Source organism: Cariama cristata, unplaced genomic scaffold (assembly GCF_000690535.1).
Source record: "Cariama cristata isolate BGI_N322 unplaced genomic scaffold, ASM69053v1 scaffold5836, whole genome shotgun sequence".
Taxonomy (NCBI): Eukaryota; Metazoa; Chordata; class Aves; order Cariamiformes; family Cariamidae; genus Cariama; species Cariama cristata.
Window position 1 is genome coordinate 12,676 of NW_009622563.1, and position 20,731 is coordinate 33,406.

A 20,731-nucleotide genomic window follows, 5' to 3' on the forward strand; every position below is an offset into this window, starting at 1 on the left:
GTGGACCACTACTTCTGGGTATCAAATTTGGTAGCACATGCCTAATTTTGAGAGATGCTGACATTTCCTGTCCCACCCGAAATCACCGGAAGCCAAAACTTAGTTGCGCTACAAAGAAAAACAACAAAGAAACTAAGAATTTATTAGCAAATCTGGAAAGTAATGTTTTTCATCTCTTTGTATCTATTTTCCTGCCTGTGACACAGAGGTAACAGTTTTAAGGCAGCAGGGATGGAGGACTGTTAGTACTCAAGCAATGGGCAGCTTCGACCTGGCTGACGGGGCTCGTGGCTCAGGTGTCTCCGTTGCCTGCCTTTGTCTGTCTTGTCTGCATCGATAAATGGTGAGGATCAAGTCTGAGCACAGACTGTAGAGCAGACAGGAGCCTTCACCCTCGGTTCTGCTAGGAACTAATGTAATTCAAGTAGTTCTATAAGTCATGAAGCCATTGCTTTATTGGAAAAGACTCTGCAACCTACAAATGAAAAGCAATGCATTACCCCTTGCTGAAATGAGTAATACTCTGAGATCATCACGAAGTGCGGCTTTCTCATTTCTGTACACACAGCACACGTACAGCTGGCTTTACATAAAAGAATCCTGTCTTGTCATTACTTAGAACATAGATCGCTCCTCGGGGGGGAAAGGGGAGACAAGAGAAGGTGCAAAAACAACTGCTCACTGAATCTTTCTGCTCCAGTTGGTACCTCGCAGATCTTTCACGTGCGTTGTGTTCTTTTAAGAGCGATCGCTGGTTTTTCACAAACTTAAAGCCTGTGATTTAGTATCATCTAATAGCGTATCATTTCTGAAAACAACACAGCGCTGTCCACATAACGCAGGCAGCTTCTGATTGTCAAAGATCTTCATAATATTGATTCTTTTCCCCATCAGGTATTTCACAGAACTCTTGTTTCTGTAAGGCTTCCTTTAAATCTGCAGCAACCTGAGGCTCTCGATCTGCTATGGATTTATATCCAACAACGCCCAAAGTGCCTCTTCACTTCCAAACTCCATCAGGTTCTGGATAAATGATCCTAAAGGTCAAGTTTATCCGTGCATCTCTAGAATGATATTCCTTAGGCACTCGATGCTGTAAGTGGCATTAGGGGAAAAAAACAAAACCAAAATTATGAGGTTGTGTATTCAAAATACAGGCAATCAAACAATGTAAAAAGAAAACTTCCATTTCCTGTGATGGCTTTTTATTAACATTTCTAAACATTTAGGTAAGGCAAAAAAATCATGTTCTGACTGCTCAGGGCCACTGAAAACAAAAGTCTTTGTAAATTACTGTACTCTTGTTAAATTAAGTTGCGACTTTTTTTATATTCCAAGTTCCTAAATTGACTTTGTTCTTTCAGCTGCAGGCTGCAACCTTCATGGCTAAACTTTAATGCTAGAACATCTGAGCCGATTCCTATTACATCACTTAGCAGCTGAAAGAAACCCCATTGTTTCTGTGGGTGCTTTGAAATTCTGAGGCAGAAAGCAACATTAATGTGCTGGGAAACAATTGTGCCACTGGAAGCAGAGTGTCCCGTGCCTTTATGGGAGCACCTCGTGCATATCTAGAAAACCACATTGCAAGTAAAGCACACACACGGTGTCAAGGAGTTCTTACCTGCCAATCCTCCTGGGTAGCTCCTTCCATCAGCAGCAGAGTCCCATGATCAAGTGGGATTCTTAGTCTTTCTACAAAAGTATAGTCTCCATTCTCTTCCTAAAAAGAAACATTAGACATGTAATGAAGAAGCAGGCATGTGCATTTGGTAGAAAACTAGTCCTCTACAGCAGAGTCTAAAGAGCTGTGAGGGGAGAGGAGGAAAGGAAGCTCTTGCAAGATCAACAAGTCTCACTAAACCCCTCTGTTACCATATTTCATAAAGAGTTCAGGAGCCGAGCATTTTAAGGATGAAAGAAGCCATCGCATCTCACTGCCCGTACAACACAGGTAAAGCCCAACAACAAGGTCCTACATCTAGTGCAAAATTCTGGAGCGAGGCTGCGAACCTTTTGGAAACATCCACTCTTGAAATTAACAGTTCTGCGTGGAGACGTTCTGCAATAGTCACTCTGATTCCAATGGTTAACCACTTCCTCAAAAACACACATCTTCCTTCTATTCTGAATTTGTCTTGTTTTGGACATGACCTGTTGGTATAGCATTATCTGCTAGATGAAGAACTTTTCCTATCCCCCAAAAATCTCCTTTTCCTATAGCACCTTGTAAAACAAGCTGTCTTAAACTTCATCATCACTAAGCAAAACAGACTGCTCACCTAGAAGACAAATAATTTGCAAACTTTTGTTAAGCCTTCAGATTACGCACAACTTTTTTTAAAGCACAAATACAATGACCGGACATTGTAACACGGTGGTACCGGTCTCACACATGCCACATCAGTGGGAATAGCAACTCTCTCTTGCTTTGCACTCTCTCTTCCAATTTTAAATTGGACTAATACACTGCTAAGTCAAATTGTTCAGGGAAGTCTATTACGCCAACACAGTTCTCTTTGTCAATCACGACAGTAACCTCCTCATGAAATCACACTATCCGTGACATGAACTATCTTCTAGAACGCCATATGGGTGGGTATTATAATGCTCTATGCACTCCTTTAATATTGTCTGACTTTAGCCTTCAACAGCTGCAGAAAAAAATTGCTGCAAACCTCAAACAACTTCCATTTAACATCTTGCCTACTTATTGTTGGCACTTTGATTATTTCATTAATATTGAAATGTGAATAGGAGAACCGGGATGTCCCCCAAATACAGAATGGCAGTATACATTTTGCCTTTTATAGATCTCTGTTGCCAACTTTGCAAGCTGTCTAGGAAGAGTGGAGAGCAACTCTCTGAAATGAGGAATTCAGGGAAGTTTCAGATAGGAAATCACCTGCAAAATACAAGGATTATGTTACAGAGAGGGAGAGTTAGAGAAATAGTTTAATTAGGGTTGAAAGGGAAGGGACTCAAGAGGTCTTTTATTTTTAAGTTACAGAAAGCCATAGATAGCTTGAAAGCGTAAAGTGGATAATAAATATCCTCCACTGGAAAAAAAAAAAAAAAAAAAAAAGAGTATGACAGGTTCTTGGTCTCTACATCGTACAAGTATAAGGTTAACCTTGTTCTGAGTATACTGCATATAGCCTGAATGTGTATTTGTTACAGTACTACTGCCTCTAATAGAAGAGATACTGGCTTTTTTCCAAAGAGATCACCAAATCAGTTATTTGTTCTTGAAAGAGAAGCCAGAAATGCACAATTATTACAAAGAGATGAGTTTAAAAAAGAAATAATTAGCCCAGGTCTCAGCTTCTAAAGCATGACGGTGTTCCCGTAAGGGACCATACATCTTAGTTGCTGAACAAATGCCTCAGATTTTTTATTTTTTAATTAATTAGGCAGGATCTTCTCTTCCAGTTTCTTATAATGGTTGGGGGACTCCTTAAATCACAACTTCTGACTATTTAGGAGGAAGCAATGCTCCATTATTTCAGATCCAACTGAAGGCGGCAATTACTCCAGACTCAACAAAACCTGTTACTACCAGAGTGGCATTTGTCACAATTGTCATGTAAAATGAAACTGTAATTTGGAGGGGGAGATAAAAAAAAAAAAAAAAAAAGAGATGAGAGGTCACAACTTCGGTCACTTGTAACAGAAGCAGATCGCAAAGAAGCTGGAAATAATACAGGACAACTGAGACTGGGAAAATGGCATTATCACAGTAAGATTTAACCCAGCTGGAGGTGCGGGTATAGTTACCTTGCACTGACAGAAGTCCCACATTTCTAAAACAGAAACAAACCTTACGTGATCTTGAGGCTTCAGCTGTATGCTGAGTTATTCAGGAAAACTAACAGGGCTCTGCACAGACCCAACAATTAGAAGAAAACATTAACAGGTTATAAAAAGGCAGATGTAGTCTTTTGAGAGCCTTTAAAAAGACCCAACAGCTCTCATCCAACCGATTTTAATGCTTTCACAAAACCTCACCTTTCCAAAAACCTTAACTAACTTCCTTGAAGCTTAATTGTGCAGGGGCCCAACCTGATGCAGGTTTGTGTCTTTTAAAGTTCATGGCTTGCTGAAAAGCTCAAAATAATGAGGTAAAGTATCAACAACTGGGAGAACTGAAATTGAAAATTGAAACAAAGTTCAATTTTCAGAAGAACAACTAGGAGAGTGTGTGTGTATAAAACAGACGCAGACAGAAAGAAGACTGCAAATCCTCCAAAATGCCAAAGAGCTTGGTTGGGATCAAATCAATTCCCAATAATAAAAAGCATCACTTGACGTAATTGACTTATTTATTTGCACCATTGCTACTTTCTGTTCATGTCTGGGCCTAGAAGCAGCAGCGTGACAGAATAAGGCTATTCAATACTGTCGCTGCAACTGGCAGCGCTGGCTTGCAATTCGGGATTTGTGCATTTCTTGGGGATACCTAAGGGCCCAAAGGCTGTGCCAGTGATTAATTAAGTTCACTAAACCTCTGGGATGAGGGAGCGCTGAAGGTACTCAGAATCACCTGTAATACGTATTCTTTGCAAGGACAACGCAAAACATATTTTTAAGCTTCTAGAATTATTAGCCATTTATCTTGCTCTATTAAAAGGCGTAATGCCAAAAACATTCTCTTAAACTTCAGAGGAAATAAGGAAAAAAAATTCCAAAAATAGGTATTATAAACATGACTGCTGATGAAAAGCAGAGAAATACCATTGCATGGCTGTTGCCTATTTCACAGGATTACATCATTTCACTTTGTGGATGGACAACAGTGGATTTATTTTTATCTCTTGCTCATCTTGATTAAAGAGGAGTTCTAAGATAAATGATTTAGGAGAAAACATCCTTTTGGCTTAGAAAAGTGGTATGTAAAAGCAGCAGTTACCTTCTGTTTTAAATGGGACATCTCTGAGCTTAGTTTTACTTCAAAAAAGACATTTTTGATGTCAACTGGTTTTGCAGAGCTGGCAAAGTTAGACATAAAGTTTTTACCGTCTTACATATTGTTACTAACACTGTCCACCAAACCTCATTTCAGAACTTTAATCTCTAGAGCTGACGTTAGATATACAGAAAACACAGTCGTTTCAGAGGTCAAGATGTTTATGAAGGAAATTTATTCTTGACATGTAAGGAGGAAAAGACTTTTCTAAAATACTGCTAACAAACATGGAAAGAAAGACATCAGGTAACTCTTAACATGGTCACATCGTAACTCTCTGTATGTATTACAAAACCAGCTGCTTCCAAGAACAGGTCTAGTAAAGCAACTGTTCCACCTCATAGTAGATTAGAATTTTCATAATCTTGAGTTGCATGTTTAATACGATACAAGCTTTACACTGTCTGAGTACACTGGCTAAAACTTTTTCTTTTTTACCCTTAATTCAAGTAACCACAGTTAATAAGTGAGGAAAGCTCAGCATGAGTTGATGGGAAGCTGCGACTATAAAATCTGTTAGTATTCCTGGACTCCATTGAGGTTTTTTTTCCTTAAAATGGTATCAAAATCAAAAAGGTAAGAAAGAGAAAAGATCTAGTATAAACCTATATAAATCACCTAAGTTTGTTTCTTAAGTCTCAGGCAAGTTTATTGAGATAATAGTAGGAAACGGTTTCTGGATAGTGTAGAAGCATGTTCTATTGTAAGGAAAAGCAAATGGAAACATCGTGTAGAAGAATGCATAAATAATAATGCAGTTATACATGCAAATGATGCAACATTATTTTCAAAGGCTAAAGTCAGCAGCCTTCATAGAGAATGCCGGCTTCCTGTCTTCTGCTTTACCCATTTACCTATTACCAAGAGAATTATCCTTACAAAACTTCTCATCTGATATTATCAGCCTTCCATCTTGCTTGTACCCTTCTTTTCCAGTTTACTCCTCTACCACCAGCTGTGGAAACGCCCTCCTCCACAACAAAGCGGTCTCATCTATCAATACTTCTACATTTTTACCTGCTTATTCTCACCATCTCTGACAAAATGCTCACTGCAGCTCTCTTCTTTACAGATTCAGTAAGAATGAGTATCAGTTATACTGCCCTTTCTTCACGTAATCCACTTGCCCGCCTACATAGGACTATCTTTAAACTTCCTCGGTCCTTCTGCAGCTGACCCAGCAGCCTGCAAGCGAGGTAGCTCTAAAGCACTCATATCTTCCTCTCTGCTCATCTATAGCTGCTCACGTCCTGCCAGCCCTGGTGGACAACACCTCCTCCTCTGCAGCCACTGCTGCCTGCAAGTCCTCTTCATGCCAATCTAAAAGTTCAGTCCTCCTCATCCTGACCCAAGCCTCTGTTTTCTACTGTGCTCCATATATTCCCACGTTTGTCTTAAATTAGGCCTGTTGGGACACAAAGGGTTATCGCTCGGCTGTTTTCAAAAGTACCAGGAGATGCTTAACTTCCACTAGAACAGCAATTCAAGGACAGAAGAAAAGGACTGTGTTTTAGTGTTTCGTTGGAAGGACAGACCCACCTGCAGGCTGGCTCTGAGAACACCACAAACACCCTGCTACTATCTAACACATGCGTGAAGCTCCCTCCCTTCCCCGGCATCCATCAGTTTCCTTCGTTACGGATGGAAGAAGAAGAAGAGCAACCCGACAGGTGGCTTTCTAACTCCTTCCACAGTTCACACGGCAGTTGGCTGGACAACTACACCCAACCGGTCCTTACGGCGCCCACACCTCTGCCACAGAGCACCTCCTGGTAGGACGTGGGAGCTTAGTGGAACGTTCAATGTCACCCTTCACCCTTGAACTAACGTTCCACACTCAGCTTCCAGAAAGACCTCATCAGATAACCAGGCATTGTCTCACCGAGTTGAGCAGTAAGGTAGTAAAAATAGTAGTGACTGTATCAGAAAGACCCATCCAACACAGTGAAATCAATTCCTCTAGAGCAGGATGATTAAGTCACCCACAAGCAGGACTAGGGCTTGCGGCTGTGTGGAGAACAGGAGGAGGTCACGGTGCTGCAGTGGTGACAGTTAGGCTATGAGCAAGCACGAGAGGACTTGTTGACTAAACCAATAGGTTGCGTGTGAACTGTGTATGAATCACAGCTCTAAAACAAAGCATTTGTCTCTTTGTCTCACTGCAGGCAGGAGCTACAACGATGAGGGGAACAAGGAGGCAAGAAAAAGTTGAAGTAATTTACTGGAACTAGAAGTAGAAAAGAAACCCGATCACTTCATCATAGACTTTGAACTACCAAGTAGGCAGCCAAAAACCCCTAGAAACCATTTAAAGCAAAGGCAAAGTATCAGCTACAACCACACAACTGGTCCAAATAAACAGAAAAGGCAATATTTAGAAGAAAGAATGCTTAAAAAGAAAAACTCCAGTGGGTAAAGTAAAATGGTTTCTGGCACTGTGTGAATTTCCATGAGAAGTCTCCTTAATTCCAGTGGGGAATTTACTCCTGAAATGCATCTGTAACTTTTTTTTTTAAAAACACACACTGGGCTGAAATCTGAGTAAGAATTATTTCTACTTATCCACAAGGGATGCTTGTTGATGCATTCAAACGGGCTATGCGTGTCTCTACACTACTTTACCATCTATTATATGATGAACACTTACTCACCTGGTACAGTACTCACCAAAAAGAAAAACAGAGGTCTGAATCTTTCCTTCCTCTCACCTCAGAACAATTTTCAGGAAAAAAACCACCACTTGCACCTAATTAACTTTTTTTTTCCCCCTCCTTTTTTGCCAAGGAAAAATGCAGAGAAAGGATAAAAAGATTTCTTTTTGTGAAAGTTTCAGAGCAGCCTACATAAATGGCACCAAATTCCTACCAGACAAGTGTCAAAATTCACACGAACATGCCCCAAAAAACCAACCCACCAACATTACTGGTTTTCTTTGCAGTTAGAGAAATAAGATTTTATTCTCCAATAAGTTCATCCACATTGCAAGATATAATATACAAAGTATTTGCACCGATACTAACATGAACTGAAGTCTCTGAAGGCTCTGACCTAGTATTCTCCAATAGCCCTACCAGATGTTACCTGACTTGGGGCACATACTGTTTTGTACCCAGTCCCTGATCACACACAGGCAACTGCTTTAGGTTCTTTTTGTATTTTCATTACATCCTCCCATCCTTCATCTCCAAATACTTAAAAGCACTTACAAGAACAGAGGGAAATGAAGGCCTCTGAAACTCTAGAATCTGAAATACTAGAATGTTGGCCCTCAAAGAGGTTTAATTTGGGGAGGAAAAGGATTTACTTTCCCTTTTCCTCCTCAACGAAGACTAACTCTGGAAATCCCGATGTACTGATACTGGCAGATTACAAACCAGGGAGATGCGATGACTGTTAATTTGAATCCCTTTTCCCTAGACTAGACTCCTCTTCCGGTAACTTGCCTTTGAACAAAGTAACAATCAAACTTCAAGTATCTACAATCAACTTTAACTTTCTCTTAATGAAAGAGAGAATGCTACATTACAATAGAGTATGAAAATTACTTCTTTGGTAGTACAGCCTGAAAGGTTGTAATTTCCATCGGAGCCTCTTGTAACTCCCACTTGGCAAAGCATCTCGTGTCATAGGATGCTCTCAGCAAATTGCAGGCTTTGGGAATGTGAAAAGAATACGTAATTTGTGCTATATAATTATTAAGGACGAGTTCCCTTAAGCACAGGATGCAGCTAATAGCAACTTATTCAAAGATCACTCTGTACATGGGGATCACACCTTAGAAACAGGTATGTCACGCTTGCCAAAGGAGTACGCTTCATAGGCAGCAAGACGCAGCTAGTCAGACAAAGCGGGTCAGAGGCACCAAAGGAAAAAAAAAAATGAGGAGAGCTTGAGGGATACGTCTATAGAAAATCATCCGTCTTGGGAAGAAAAGGGAAGAAATCGTGCAGTACAGATCAAAGGTGGCAGCCAGTTACAAATGGCACAGACTGAATTTCCCCCTTTGCTCATAGTGGGTGTCTTTTCAGAAAATAGAAAACAGAACAAAAAGACATCTTGCTCAAAAACTGGGTTTGATTTTTAAGATGGAAACTGCAAAGTTTATACTGAAATCTAAGTGGCTTTGATTCCGATCCATCGAAGGGGAACACGTGCACTTCTGGAAATGAATCCAAGCACCACTGACAGTTTCCCAGAGGAATGAACTTTGAGCTGACATTTTTTTCATCACAGCATCAGAGACACTTACTCATGCTATGCCCACTGATGGCCACTAATGCACTGGTTAGGTGATCTCATCCTCAGGGACCAGGATTAAATTCACTTCAGACAACACAGAATTTACAAATTAGAGAACTGGTGAAAAATATAAATTAATTATTTCTTTTCTGGTTCAAGTTCTGACCTTTGCTGTTCACGACTAGGTGACCCAAGGCCAGGTTGGATGGGGCTTTGAGCAACCTGGTCTGGTGGAAGGTGTCCCTGCCCATGGCAGGGAGGTTGGAACAAGGTGGTCTTTAAGGTCCCTTCCAACCCAAACCATTCTACGATTCCATGATGATTCTATGACTCTTGATGGGCAGACTTCAGTACGTCAGCATACAGTTTTCTAACAGGCTGATAAACACCACGTTTGCTTTCTGCGTTACTTTTTCAGAATAAACAGCAATGTAAGGAGACAGCAAACTTCTTCCCAAAGCTCTCAAGGACATGCAGAAAAGACATCTGAAGCAGGATACCCTAAAATGAGGCCTGTATTCTCAACAAGGAATGTGCGATTCCTTTCACTTGGATAAATACGAATTGCAAAATCTAAGTTTTAAGCTGGCTTGTAAACACAGCATTTCCAAGCACAGCATTTCATCTAGAAAGAGTATTCACTACTGAATCACCAACTAATTCCTGAAAGGATGTGCCACACATGCCTCCTCATCAACATAAAGATCTCTGTTTAGTCTGTGAAGTACGATGCGACGGTTTGGCATTTTATGGAAAAGAAATGAGCTCCTTCCCTCTGTTCACTGTCCCTCAATCTGAACATACACAAGTCAAAATGCAAACACTGTTAAGAGGATTTTTACTTACAAGAGCAGTCAGAGCTACTCTTCATCCCACATACACTATGCATTACACAACATTGGCCTGAGTGTTAGAAAATAGTACCAACTCTGGTTCATTTACACAGTGAAAGTCCCCTTCCACCGTCACCGATTTAATTTTAAATCACAGGAAAGGCCCTTTTTCGGGCAGAAGAGTGCCCAGGCTGCAATTTCACTGCTGTACATTATGAGAGTGGTCCCATTCCCATCCTCAAGATGTCCGGTTCCATGCGACAGATTTCTAGATCCCTAAGCTTATTACACAGAACTTTACGAGTTGTGCTTTCATTAACTACTATTAAACGCTTTTAGTAATTAAGTTCTCTAAACAGGGGGAAAATACTAAACATATTAGTAACTCCAGGACTCTCTCAATGTGATATGAACACTCACAGGGGAGGGTTTCTTCCTCATCTCAAAGGTCCGGGTAGCACCCAAGCTGAGCGAGGCGATGACGGGATTTTTTCCCAGTGATGGTTCATCGTCACTGTGCCAGTCTACGCTATCCTTCTCATTTCGGTAGAGGTTGCAGAGAAGGGAGTTGAAGGTATAGCCAGTGAACTCTTCAATGCGCTCCTTCAGCGTGCTCAGCAGAGGATGCCACTGTAATCAGGACAGCAGGAGTAGGGTAAACACAATAAAGGCAGGTCAGCAGCAGATAACGTAAGACACAAGGGGAAAACTGCTAAGAAACAAAATACACTGCCCTGTAACCACAATAAGCTTGAAATCAAACAAATGCCTCTGAACAATTCTGATTATGTTTTTAGTAAAGCTGAGAAATGGGCTTTCTGCAAAATACGCATATGTTACCTATCACCCAATACTAACTCATCTCTTAAAACTCTGAAGCCAGTCTGCCTTTCATACTAAACCCCAATTAACTGAAAGGTGAGAAAGCAGAGTAAAAACTGCTTGAACCGACCACGGACAAACACTGGGAGTTCTTAACTACGACAAAAAGTGTGGAACTTCTCCCATGCATCTCTCTTTTTTTAACCTCCTGGCCAAGCTAGAGGAGTTTAACGCAGGGCTCTGATAACATCCGAGTTACTTGGCCATCGCTGGTGGGCAGAGCGCATCCGGAAAGTTGCATTCCGTGACTAAATGACACGTTCTCAATTGCCTGCAGCCGTTGGCACAGAACCAAGAGACGACGGTTGGCCTAACGCTGTCACAGCGTGGCCCTCCATCCCCCCGGCTCTGTTAGTACAGCTTGTTGAGCCCAACTCATCACCTCTCGGGGTTTTGACTTTGACATTGTCACTTTTCAGTAGTTTGCAAAACCAGTGAGTGTCGCAGGCCTTGAATTTCGTCCTTCCCTTTGCTAACATCTTGCTGAGCCCATAGCCCATGGCAGCTCTGCACATTCCAGTACAACTCAGTCCAGTGAATCATTATTTAATGTTATAAACTTACCTCATGACTTTCATCTGTCAGAGTGCTTTTAAGTACTACAGAAGTATATTAAAAAAAAAAAAAAAGCCAAAGCAATGGAGGCCAGAATTTTTGCCCATTATATAAGCAGAAACAGAGATCAAGAGAGGATAAAGAACTGATTCCAATCTCCCAGTGCATCACTGGCAGGAAAAGGAACAGACAGAAGGAATTATTTCCTAGTATCCACCTCTAATAATCGAGTCTGCACCACCTTCTTTCCATACTTACCCATGTTTAAAGGGGTTTTTGGCTACACTGCAGGTGCTTCAACATATCATCTTTCTCTGTTAGGGGTATTTCTAGCTAAGTCACCCCTCAATGACTAAGCATCATGTGAATAATTAATTATACATAAACATAGCCTGCAGCTATGCGACACGTAGGGAAACCGGTAATACCACCCAAAAAAAAAGCTATAGCTTGTGATTGGGCTGCCTGAACGTGCAGTATGTGCAGGACGTACAATGCAATGACAAAAGAGTCCAACAAGAATTACTGAAAGCACTTTTCAGTGACCAGCTAGGACTAGATTCCTTCCAATTCCTATCACAAAAGTATTAAATACTAAAAATGTTACCATATGGTGAATTTTACAATTCAGCAGAAGCCGCACTACAAACCTGCAGCAGTGGAAGTAATTTTGTTGAAATATTACTGCATCACCAACTACATCACTGCTTACAAAGAAACATTTTCTAATACCAAAATTCATTTAGGCATGAGCCCTGGATTATACCTAGCAGTGCTGCAATCACACCCAGTCTTACCAAACAAAAAAAGAGGGGGCACTAAGCTAATTACTCCTACAGATCAAGTATTCATGGCAGGTAATTGGTTTTGGCCAAGCTGTGCACTAGATTACATTTTACTCGGGATGTTTTTGTGATGTAAACCCTATTCTACAGGTAAGGATTGTGCTCTTTACACCATCCACTGCTTCTTCAAGGCTGCAGGAACTCCCACCTACAAAGCTGAGTGAAATGTCAGAATCTGCGGGTGCCTTCTACCCAAATATCTGCATACGGGCAGTTGCCAGCCAGTGGCAGGGCTGGCTCCCAGCTATGCAAGTTCACCAGCACACCTCATTTTCTGCTGGAGTTTCTTTCTTTCTCAAAAAAAAAAATTATTATTATTCAGGGATAAAAGACAGGATCAGCATGCGTGACTGATTTAGGCCTTGTACCTCTTGGATGAGAATAACAAGCTAGTGGCCCAATGAGTGTTAACTCTGAACCTAGAATTAAGCTCTACTCTGCTTCTAAGCTCTGTCTAACCTCTGAGCAGCAATGGCTTCCACAACAGGCAATTCTGAACTGGATTTAAATCATCAGTGTACAGCAGAATGATTTTGTGGGGGCGGTTCCAACCCCTAAAGCCATTCAGCTTCCGGAAAAGTCCATTTAAAATAATATTCCACAAATGAGTACAAAAAAAAAAAAAAAAAAAAGCAGCCTATTTTTCCACCACAAATCCCATAGGTTATGGAATTTTGGAACTATGGTATTTTTGAGACGACAAAACCTTCGCAACTCATCCTGTTAAGTAACACCTTTACGCTTTTCCCAAGTGTAGGAGGTACCTCCCCTCGGCAGCAGTTCTGGGGCTTGGGACACTTCTCTCTCACGCTACCCAGCCTTCACAGTCACCCTTAATTTATGGTTCAGAACACTGCAGCCTACTGCCACGGGAATTTCTAACACAGCAATGCCAAGAGCCAGGCTGATGGGATAACAGGCTGGAAGACAGAGAGAGGGAGCGAACATGAACAAAACGTCAACGAGTCACTCGGGAGGTTTTTAACTCTTCCAAAATAGCGTGGGAAATTACATCACACAATCTGGAGTCGCTGAGCAGGCATGTTGTGTGTGTGAATTTCATAGCATTCGCACTGGAATCAACAATATGCCTAGATTCAATATTGCTTAAATGAGAATTGAAGTGTTTGTAACTATTTCAGTAATTGATATTACTGTATCTTTGCAACAAAAAACTCCGTATGACTGTGTACACTACAGTCTCCCAAATAAAGATGCATAGGGTAAGTCACACAGAACAACTCAAGAGTTTGGTCCAAAGCTACAGTGACCCCAAAGCAAAACTGTAACCTCCAGAGTGGTAATTTCTTTTTGCCAATGTTTAGCAACTAAATCACGCTCCTCTCGGTCAATCCACTCATAACATTTGTTTTATCAAGTTGTTCACATTCCACTAGAATCTGTTGCTGATCACAAATGAAATGCTGATAGATACTCTAGATAAAAACAGAGGAGAGAGGGAATTTTTGTCTCTCGAGCTCAGCAAAGGATTTCTCTGTAGATGATAATAAAAGAAAACTGTAACCATATACGTACATTTGGGTTTGGCTGCATTGTTATCCTGGAGTACGTGTAAGGAAGTTCCCCATACCAGGAGGTAAGCCTCGGTTCCTCAAAAGAGACTTCTAAAAAAAAGAAAATCAGGAAGACGTTCTCAGTTGCCTTATCAAAGAGTTTGAAAATGGAAAGATGATGCAATTCTGCCAAGAGACTTGATCAGAAAGGGGCTGTCCACTCACCTCAAGTTAAAAAGCAGCCCCTTAAAATCCTCAGCTTTACATAATGAACTCAAGGGAAGGAATGAGATTATTCAAAAGCAGGCCTGTCCCTGCAAGAGGAATTAACTTGCCAAAATCAGGGAACCACATCAATTTTCTCATCCCTACGCCAGATAGGGCAGGGATTGGACAACTTAAAGAGAGCAAAATGAAACTGAAATTTTATTTCTAATTCTGGTTTGTTTTATATTCTCCTGGTTCTGGCATAAGTTGCAAGATGGATCCACTGGAAAGGATGAAGTGGAAAGGACCGCAGCATCAATGGGACATTACAGAAGCAGAACGTAGCAAGGCTGGACAAGTAATCTTCTGTCAAATATGTGTGTGCTCTGCGGTGTAACACAAACATCAAGTTAAAAGTACTTTCAACTTCTGAAAAGACTATCTTGGCAGTTATTTCTCATGCTTGACAGGTAACAGTCTCCATTATATGGTACTTTTATTGCAAGCCAATAAACGCAGATGTTGCAAGATATTTTCCAGCCCTGTCCAGCGACTACTCCGATACATTATCGTACATCCGTTCCTGACTGAAAGAGAAATTTAGCTAGAGCAGCTGCCCCTTAGTGAACAAATCCAGAATAGCACTCTCGTCACTTTCTGCATACTGGAACCAATAAGCAAAGACAAGGGAAAAGAAATATGCTCTGCTGAGATTTTTAGTGAGAGAGGCAAAAAATATCCCCGGTGACAGAAACCTCAAAGAACAGAGTTTTTGCAGCATGACTGGGAGACAGTATGAAGGGGTGGAGCAGAGACTTAACCTAAAAAAAGAGTGGGAAAAAGAACCGGAGATGACGGAGGAGGCAGTAAAATTCAAAGATTTTTAAGACAGGTGATTTTAATTTGGAAAGATCTTATTTGATTGGCAATTGAAACATAAGCAGCAGTACTCTTCAGATATGCATGGAAAACCTGGAAGGAAATGTGAAGGAGTAGTAATATCTAAAATGAAAAACAATGATAAACAATGCATGGATTTTGGTATGGAAATGACCTGGGAATGATCTGAAAAGTTGGTCTACACCCTCCTTACCCTGTCTGATGTGAGTTCGCTGACCCCAGGGTATGTCTTGGAGGAGCTGTTCAAACATCCAGTCTGCTTGTTCTGAGTCAATAAAGCCTGGAATCAAATGAATCCTAAGGAAGAAAAGGATAAAGAAAAGATGGAAGGAATATATACTTCTATATATGCTTTGATAAAATATTCTAATTTCCAGGATTCCCAAAGGAGCCAACAATTGCAGCAATGCATCAGACAATTGCAGCAATGCATCAGACCAAAAGTCAAAGGCCAGTACCCGATTTCTGACCGCAGCCAAAAGCAGGCGTGAAGGAAAGAACAGAAGGCAGCAGGAGCTCCTGATGAGCCTTCCCCTCACCAAACACGTCTAATTGCTTTTTAAAACCTTTAAAACCATATGACACCACCAATATACTATGAGCCCACAATCACTGTGTGAAAAATGGCATCCTTCTACTTGTTATTCACATCTGATAAATCAGATAGCCTGATTATGGGACTACAATCAACGGAAGGAAATTACTGCTCTTTATTCACCATCTCCATGCCACTCAGAATTTGATAGCCCTTTACCACTGTCACCATCCTATCCTCTCTTTTCCAAGCACAAGAGTATTTAACCTCTCCTATTTTTACATCTTCATATGTACATTTTATATTTTGATTGTGCTAACAGCAGCATTCAAAAATTCCAGCCACTGCGGTGGGCTACAGAGTAGGAATGCTGTTCACAGGACTTTACTCTCACAAGTATTCAACGCTCCACAGACATCACAATAAGAATATATTGTAAAAAAAAAAATCTGATTATTAACTTTCCAGGAATGTATCTATTCCAGCAACATATTATGAAAACAAACTCCAGAAAATGACAGAATAATCCCGCTGGCTGTGTATCCTCTCTCTTTCCAGCTGGTCAAAGCTTTTACTTTTCAAATTGGTATAAAAATTTATTTGCAGCTTTAGAAGAAACCAAGATGAAAGCTTTGAAATAAATGCACAAAAAGTTACTATGTCCTTGGCATTTTTTCCACTATTAATAAAATCTATTGAATTCAGATGAAAAGGATTAATACTGATATTGCAGCTAAGTCAACAAGGTAAAACAAAATGCATTTTAGTTAGCAGGAATCATACAACAAGCAGGTTTTGTTTTGAAGTGTCCTAAAGCTGAAATGATTAAGGCATGGCATGTAAGCAAAAGGGACAACCCTAAAGTTACCAAATCTGCCTAAAATTAAATGCTTTTATTAGATTAATTTAAAACAAGTCCAATTTACAGCTAAAAGTTTTTGGTAGCTCTTAACTGTACAACAGAGACATCGTGCACTTGCTAACACAGGAATGCTGATCCAAATTTCAAGCAGCAACTTAGTCTGGATCGCCAAACAAATGGACACAACCCATTCTCTTTATACCAGACAAAAACGCTAGCTGCAGTACGCACGAGATGTTAAGAGGTTTATCTTTCTTCTCTTCAGTGCTGCTCCGAACCGCGTAAGTCTCTGCTACCTGATACTCAAATTATTTCCAGAAGTACTCTAAAGAGAAGACACGCAGGAATGGCAACGTGCACCTGCTAGAGCCAAAACGCTCTGTATACAGAGATGAGACTTCAGAAAGCTGAGTATCACCGCGTCATTCTGCAACAGCAAATAACAAGTTTCATCCACTTACCTAGACACGCCAGTTGGGACTTTGCTGAGCTCATACACACCGGGCTTGCTGAGGATGTAGAAAGGAAAGAGCCATCAGATGGACAAACAACAAAAAATTATCTTACGCTGAGCAGCACGGACTAGAATTGCCGTAAACCTGGACTAGGGGAAGTTTTCTTTAAAAAAATAAAAGGAAATTAAAAAGGGAAGTAGTAATGTTCTGGAGATAGTCAGATGTCAGAGTAAGGCAGCAAAGGGTGCTGCAGAAGCAAATGAGTTTGTGGGTACTTCCCACCTCCTGCTCTCTTTTCTCCAAAGGCTCAATACACAGCTTTAGGGCTCCAGAGGTAAGTACTCGAGGGATGTGACGGCAAATCTAAAGGAGACAACCATACGAAACTGCACCCTGACCACTATGTTTGCATTTAGAGGCACACCGAGTGAGAAAATTCTACCAAGATAACCACACTGAAGCGAATTTAATTTTCAAAATCAGTAACTTCACCATACACCACCACACCTTGTCACACTTGGTGCCAGTTACTCTGAGCAGATTCCCATTTCAGCACAAAGGGTAAGTGATCTACGAATATCTAGTTTCACTGCGATGCTTCCTAGCAGCTACTTTTCCCAGCCTCCGAAGGAAGTGCTGCTTGAGTTGCCATACCAGCTATATTCTGGGATAACAGTACGTGATTTCCAGCATAGTTTACACAGGGACTCTTCTAAGAACATGCGCATTGCTAACCAAAGGAGACACATTTGCAGTTCTGTTGATGCAGAATGTCCAATTATTTGGCTTATTCAGCTACACCAAAGCTATAAAAATCAGTTAACACAGACTTGGACTCTCCTGATTATAAATTCAGCTCAGGATAAAAGGGCTGAAAGTCCACATTTTCTACCGAAATTTTTTCCAAAGGCACGGCAGTCCTAAGTGGACAAGGAACTCTTTTTCAGCAGATCCCCACTGACCAACAAGACAGAAAAACAGCACGAAGGACAGTTAAGTCAGCAGCACACTCACTCGATCACAGCTGTCTCAGGAACTTTGCGCTCCACCTGAAACATAAGATGACAATTGATGGTGAATATTAAACATTTAAGTACCTGGCATGCTCTAGTCAAACAGAACTAATTGCCATCTCTATATGGCAATTGCCATCTCTATATGGCAATTGAGTCTATAGCGATACGTCGGTGAGATAAACGTACCTCTGGACAATTGGTAAGCAGTAACAACCCACTCGTGCTCTCCGTGCCCCAGAAACTCTCAAAGGCAGCTACCGCTGCAGGCGGTTTTTAACAATCAACTGCCCCCTAAAGGACATTCTTTTCTAAATTATTTGGATTATTACAAGACTTGCTATTTATCAACTGCAACCAAAACAATGCTTATCCTTACATTCGGAAGTAAAAATCTAGAGCAACTATAGGAGGCATGAAGAAATCCCAGGTCCCAGACAATGAGCAAAACACAAGCCAGACCAGACATAGCAGGAGCCGACACTTTAAAATTGTCTGCACAGCCTGAGATAGCTGGGTTTTGTTAAAACAAAACCCAAACACAGCAGTTTAATCCAGCCTGGATTAACATTCTGGTTGTCTCAGGGACTTAGGCTTCTCTTCTCTGAGCTCAGTGGAGTGCCGAGATGCAAGGAGGTACCGAGTTGAGCAAGTAAGAGGGTCAAAATGTAGTACTGTATAGAGACCCGGGCTCTGCCATGGAGAAAAGAGAATCTTCCCAGACCACCTCCAATCCTTCCAAGCCAAGAAGGGAGCCCTTCAAACACTTCTGGCTTAGAAAGAAGTGTTCACAATTTTTTTTTTTTCCCCCCAAGAAAGAAACCACCCTCCCACTGCAGAGAGCACAATATCCTTCATCTGCTGACGGGACATAAAGCAAAGTCTACAAAACAAATCCCATGCTCTTCCCCTGTAACAAGACAGACAGATATCCCAACTGAGGGGAAAAAAACCCAGAGCTCAAATCATGCTTAGGACATCGCGTCATTCTGAGTATTCAGGAGAACATATTCTTTTGGCTCTTTGAAAAAAAAGTAGGTGTGGAGAGGTACATAACGAACACTCAAGGTCTGAGGCTAAACAGAGGGGCCGTAACTTTCTGTTTGCCATATATGCAAGACAGTTGCAAACTCTGCTTGGTTAAAGCCCAAAGTTCAGCTCAGCCGAGTTTTTAATTTGTTTCTAAACATGAGACTATAATCTCAAAGTCTGACAACTTTTATCAGTTGAAGTGTAATAAAAGATGAGATTCTGCTAGTTACCATGAAATTTTTACCTCTGATGGCTTTTCAAAGACAAATTGCTTTTGAGCGTGAGGCTGATCTTTCCTCATCCATGCTGGTCTGGCGCTTGCAGGGGCAAGGCTGCCGGCCACAGGTGCCTTAGGTGCTAAAGCAAAGATTAAAAAAACAAAACCCGAAAAAGGATCACATAAAAAAGAATTTCACCATACAAAAAATACAGTTTGGAAGATTTTAGGGAATGATTATTTGCAGTATTCTCCTCTGCTTGGCAGAGACTCCAAGGAACAGCCAAACCTACATTACATAAGAGTTAAAATCGCACAGAAACTGGAATTTTTTTATATATATTTGTTATTCATAGACAAACAAAAATGAAAACATCTTTTTCTCAGAAAGGATGACATCTAGAACCTTTCCATTCGACCACAAACACCTATCACATGCCAGCAGAAATCTTCCCAAACAGCTAAACTGCTTCCCTCTGCCATTTCTTTCAGGAAACAAAAAGACATCTCTCTGAGAAAAACACTTTTATTAAAACAAGATTTTGAAACTAGGGAGAAAGTACAAAAGAGCAACTCAGGCACATCACTTTGTGTGTTTTATTCACACCTGCAAACAGCCTTAAAAATGGGCCTGAAACAAAGTCAAAGTCTTCACTCCGCCTAATTCAAAAGAGGGGAAAAATAATTTTTACAAATGCCCTCAGGAATAGGTGGAATGAAACACACTTGTGACAGAAAACTTACTAAGCTACATGCACAGGTCAAAACAGTTGGCTAAGTTTTTCCAGGAGTAAAAAAAGAAAATCAGCTTGCCTAGGACGCTCAGCCTGCAGAGAAATGGGAGCTTTACTGGGAACTGCAATCAGGCAAGTGGAACATGGTGGTTTGACCACGTTCACAAAACAAACCAGTCCTTCTCGCACGGCTGGAAACCCACACAGGGCTCTCCTGCCTCTGCGCTCCTCCGTTTAAACGTCTGATACAAACCAGGGACGTGAACTCCAGCCCTTTCAATTAGCACTCTTTATTTTGCAACGTTTCCACTGTGAAAAGATAAAGGAAGACACATAATAAGTTTTACAAATAAAAAGCGACTAACGGTTATTACAGAAGTCAGCTCCACCAAATTCTATTTGTCTCATTCAACTTGCCCAAAGATGGGAAGAGAACGCTTACTTAAGCGCGTGCGTTACAAACACACCTACACACGTATGCAGCCGACCCTGCGCTCGGCATCCAAAATTCCCACAACGTAGCTGAGACACACAGCAAAATTTTACTGAAAAACGGGGTTTGAACACCTGAATTTCAGTTCCCTAGAAAAACCGGCCCACCGCTCAAGGCCTCACGCTCCGTCTCACGCAGCGCGGCCAGCAAGAGCAGCCAGGAGAGGCGTCCGAACAGTTCCACAGTCACTGCAGGGGCGTTTGGAGACCCAACTCCCACGTACAAACCACCCAGCGAAGCAAGCGATACAACCCCCCAACCGTGCCCCCAGAGGCTTTTAAAGCTTTGCCGACCATCTCCCGCCTCGGCCCCCGCCAGGCCTAGGCCAGCGGTTTTTTCCACACCGTGCCTAAGGCAAGGCCGAGGCAGCCCCCGCCTTTCCCTCCAGGGGTCGGCACACCGCGGGCGAGGCGGCTGTCGCTGCGGGGGGATGAGCCGGGGAGGGGGCT

The 20,731-nt window shown here is 41.5% G+C and overlaps 1 protein-coding gene across 1 annotated transcript; it reads right to left on the reverse strand.

The window, feature by feature from the left end:
• Positions 1–813: 813 nt before the first annotated feature.
• ALKBH3 (alkB, alkylation repair homolog 3 (E. coli)) lies at positions 814–19,195 on the reverse strand (the record flags this gene model as incomplete). Its single annotated transcript, XM_009702370.1, has 8 exons — positions 814–1,093; positions 1,625–1,723; positions 10,459–10,668; positions 13,857–13,945; positions 15,135–15,238; positions 16,800–16,847; positions 17,808–17,842; positions 19,083–19,195. Coding segments are annotated over 8 exons (791 nt in total), but the record flags the coding sequence as incomplete, so codon positions are not given.
• Positions 19,196–20,731: the final 1,536 nt, after the last annotated feature.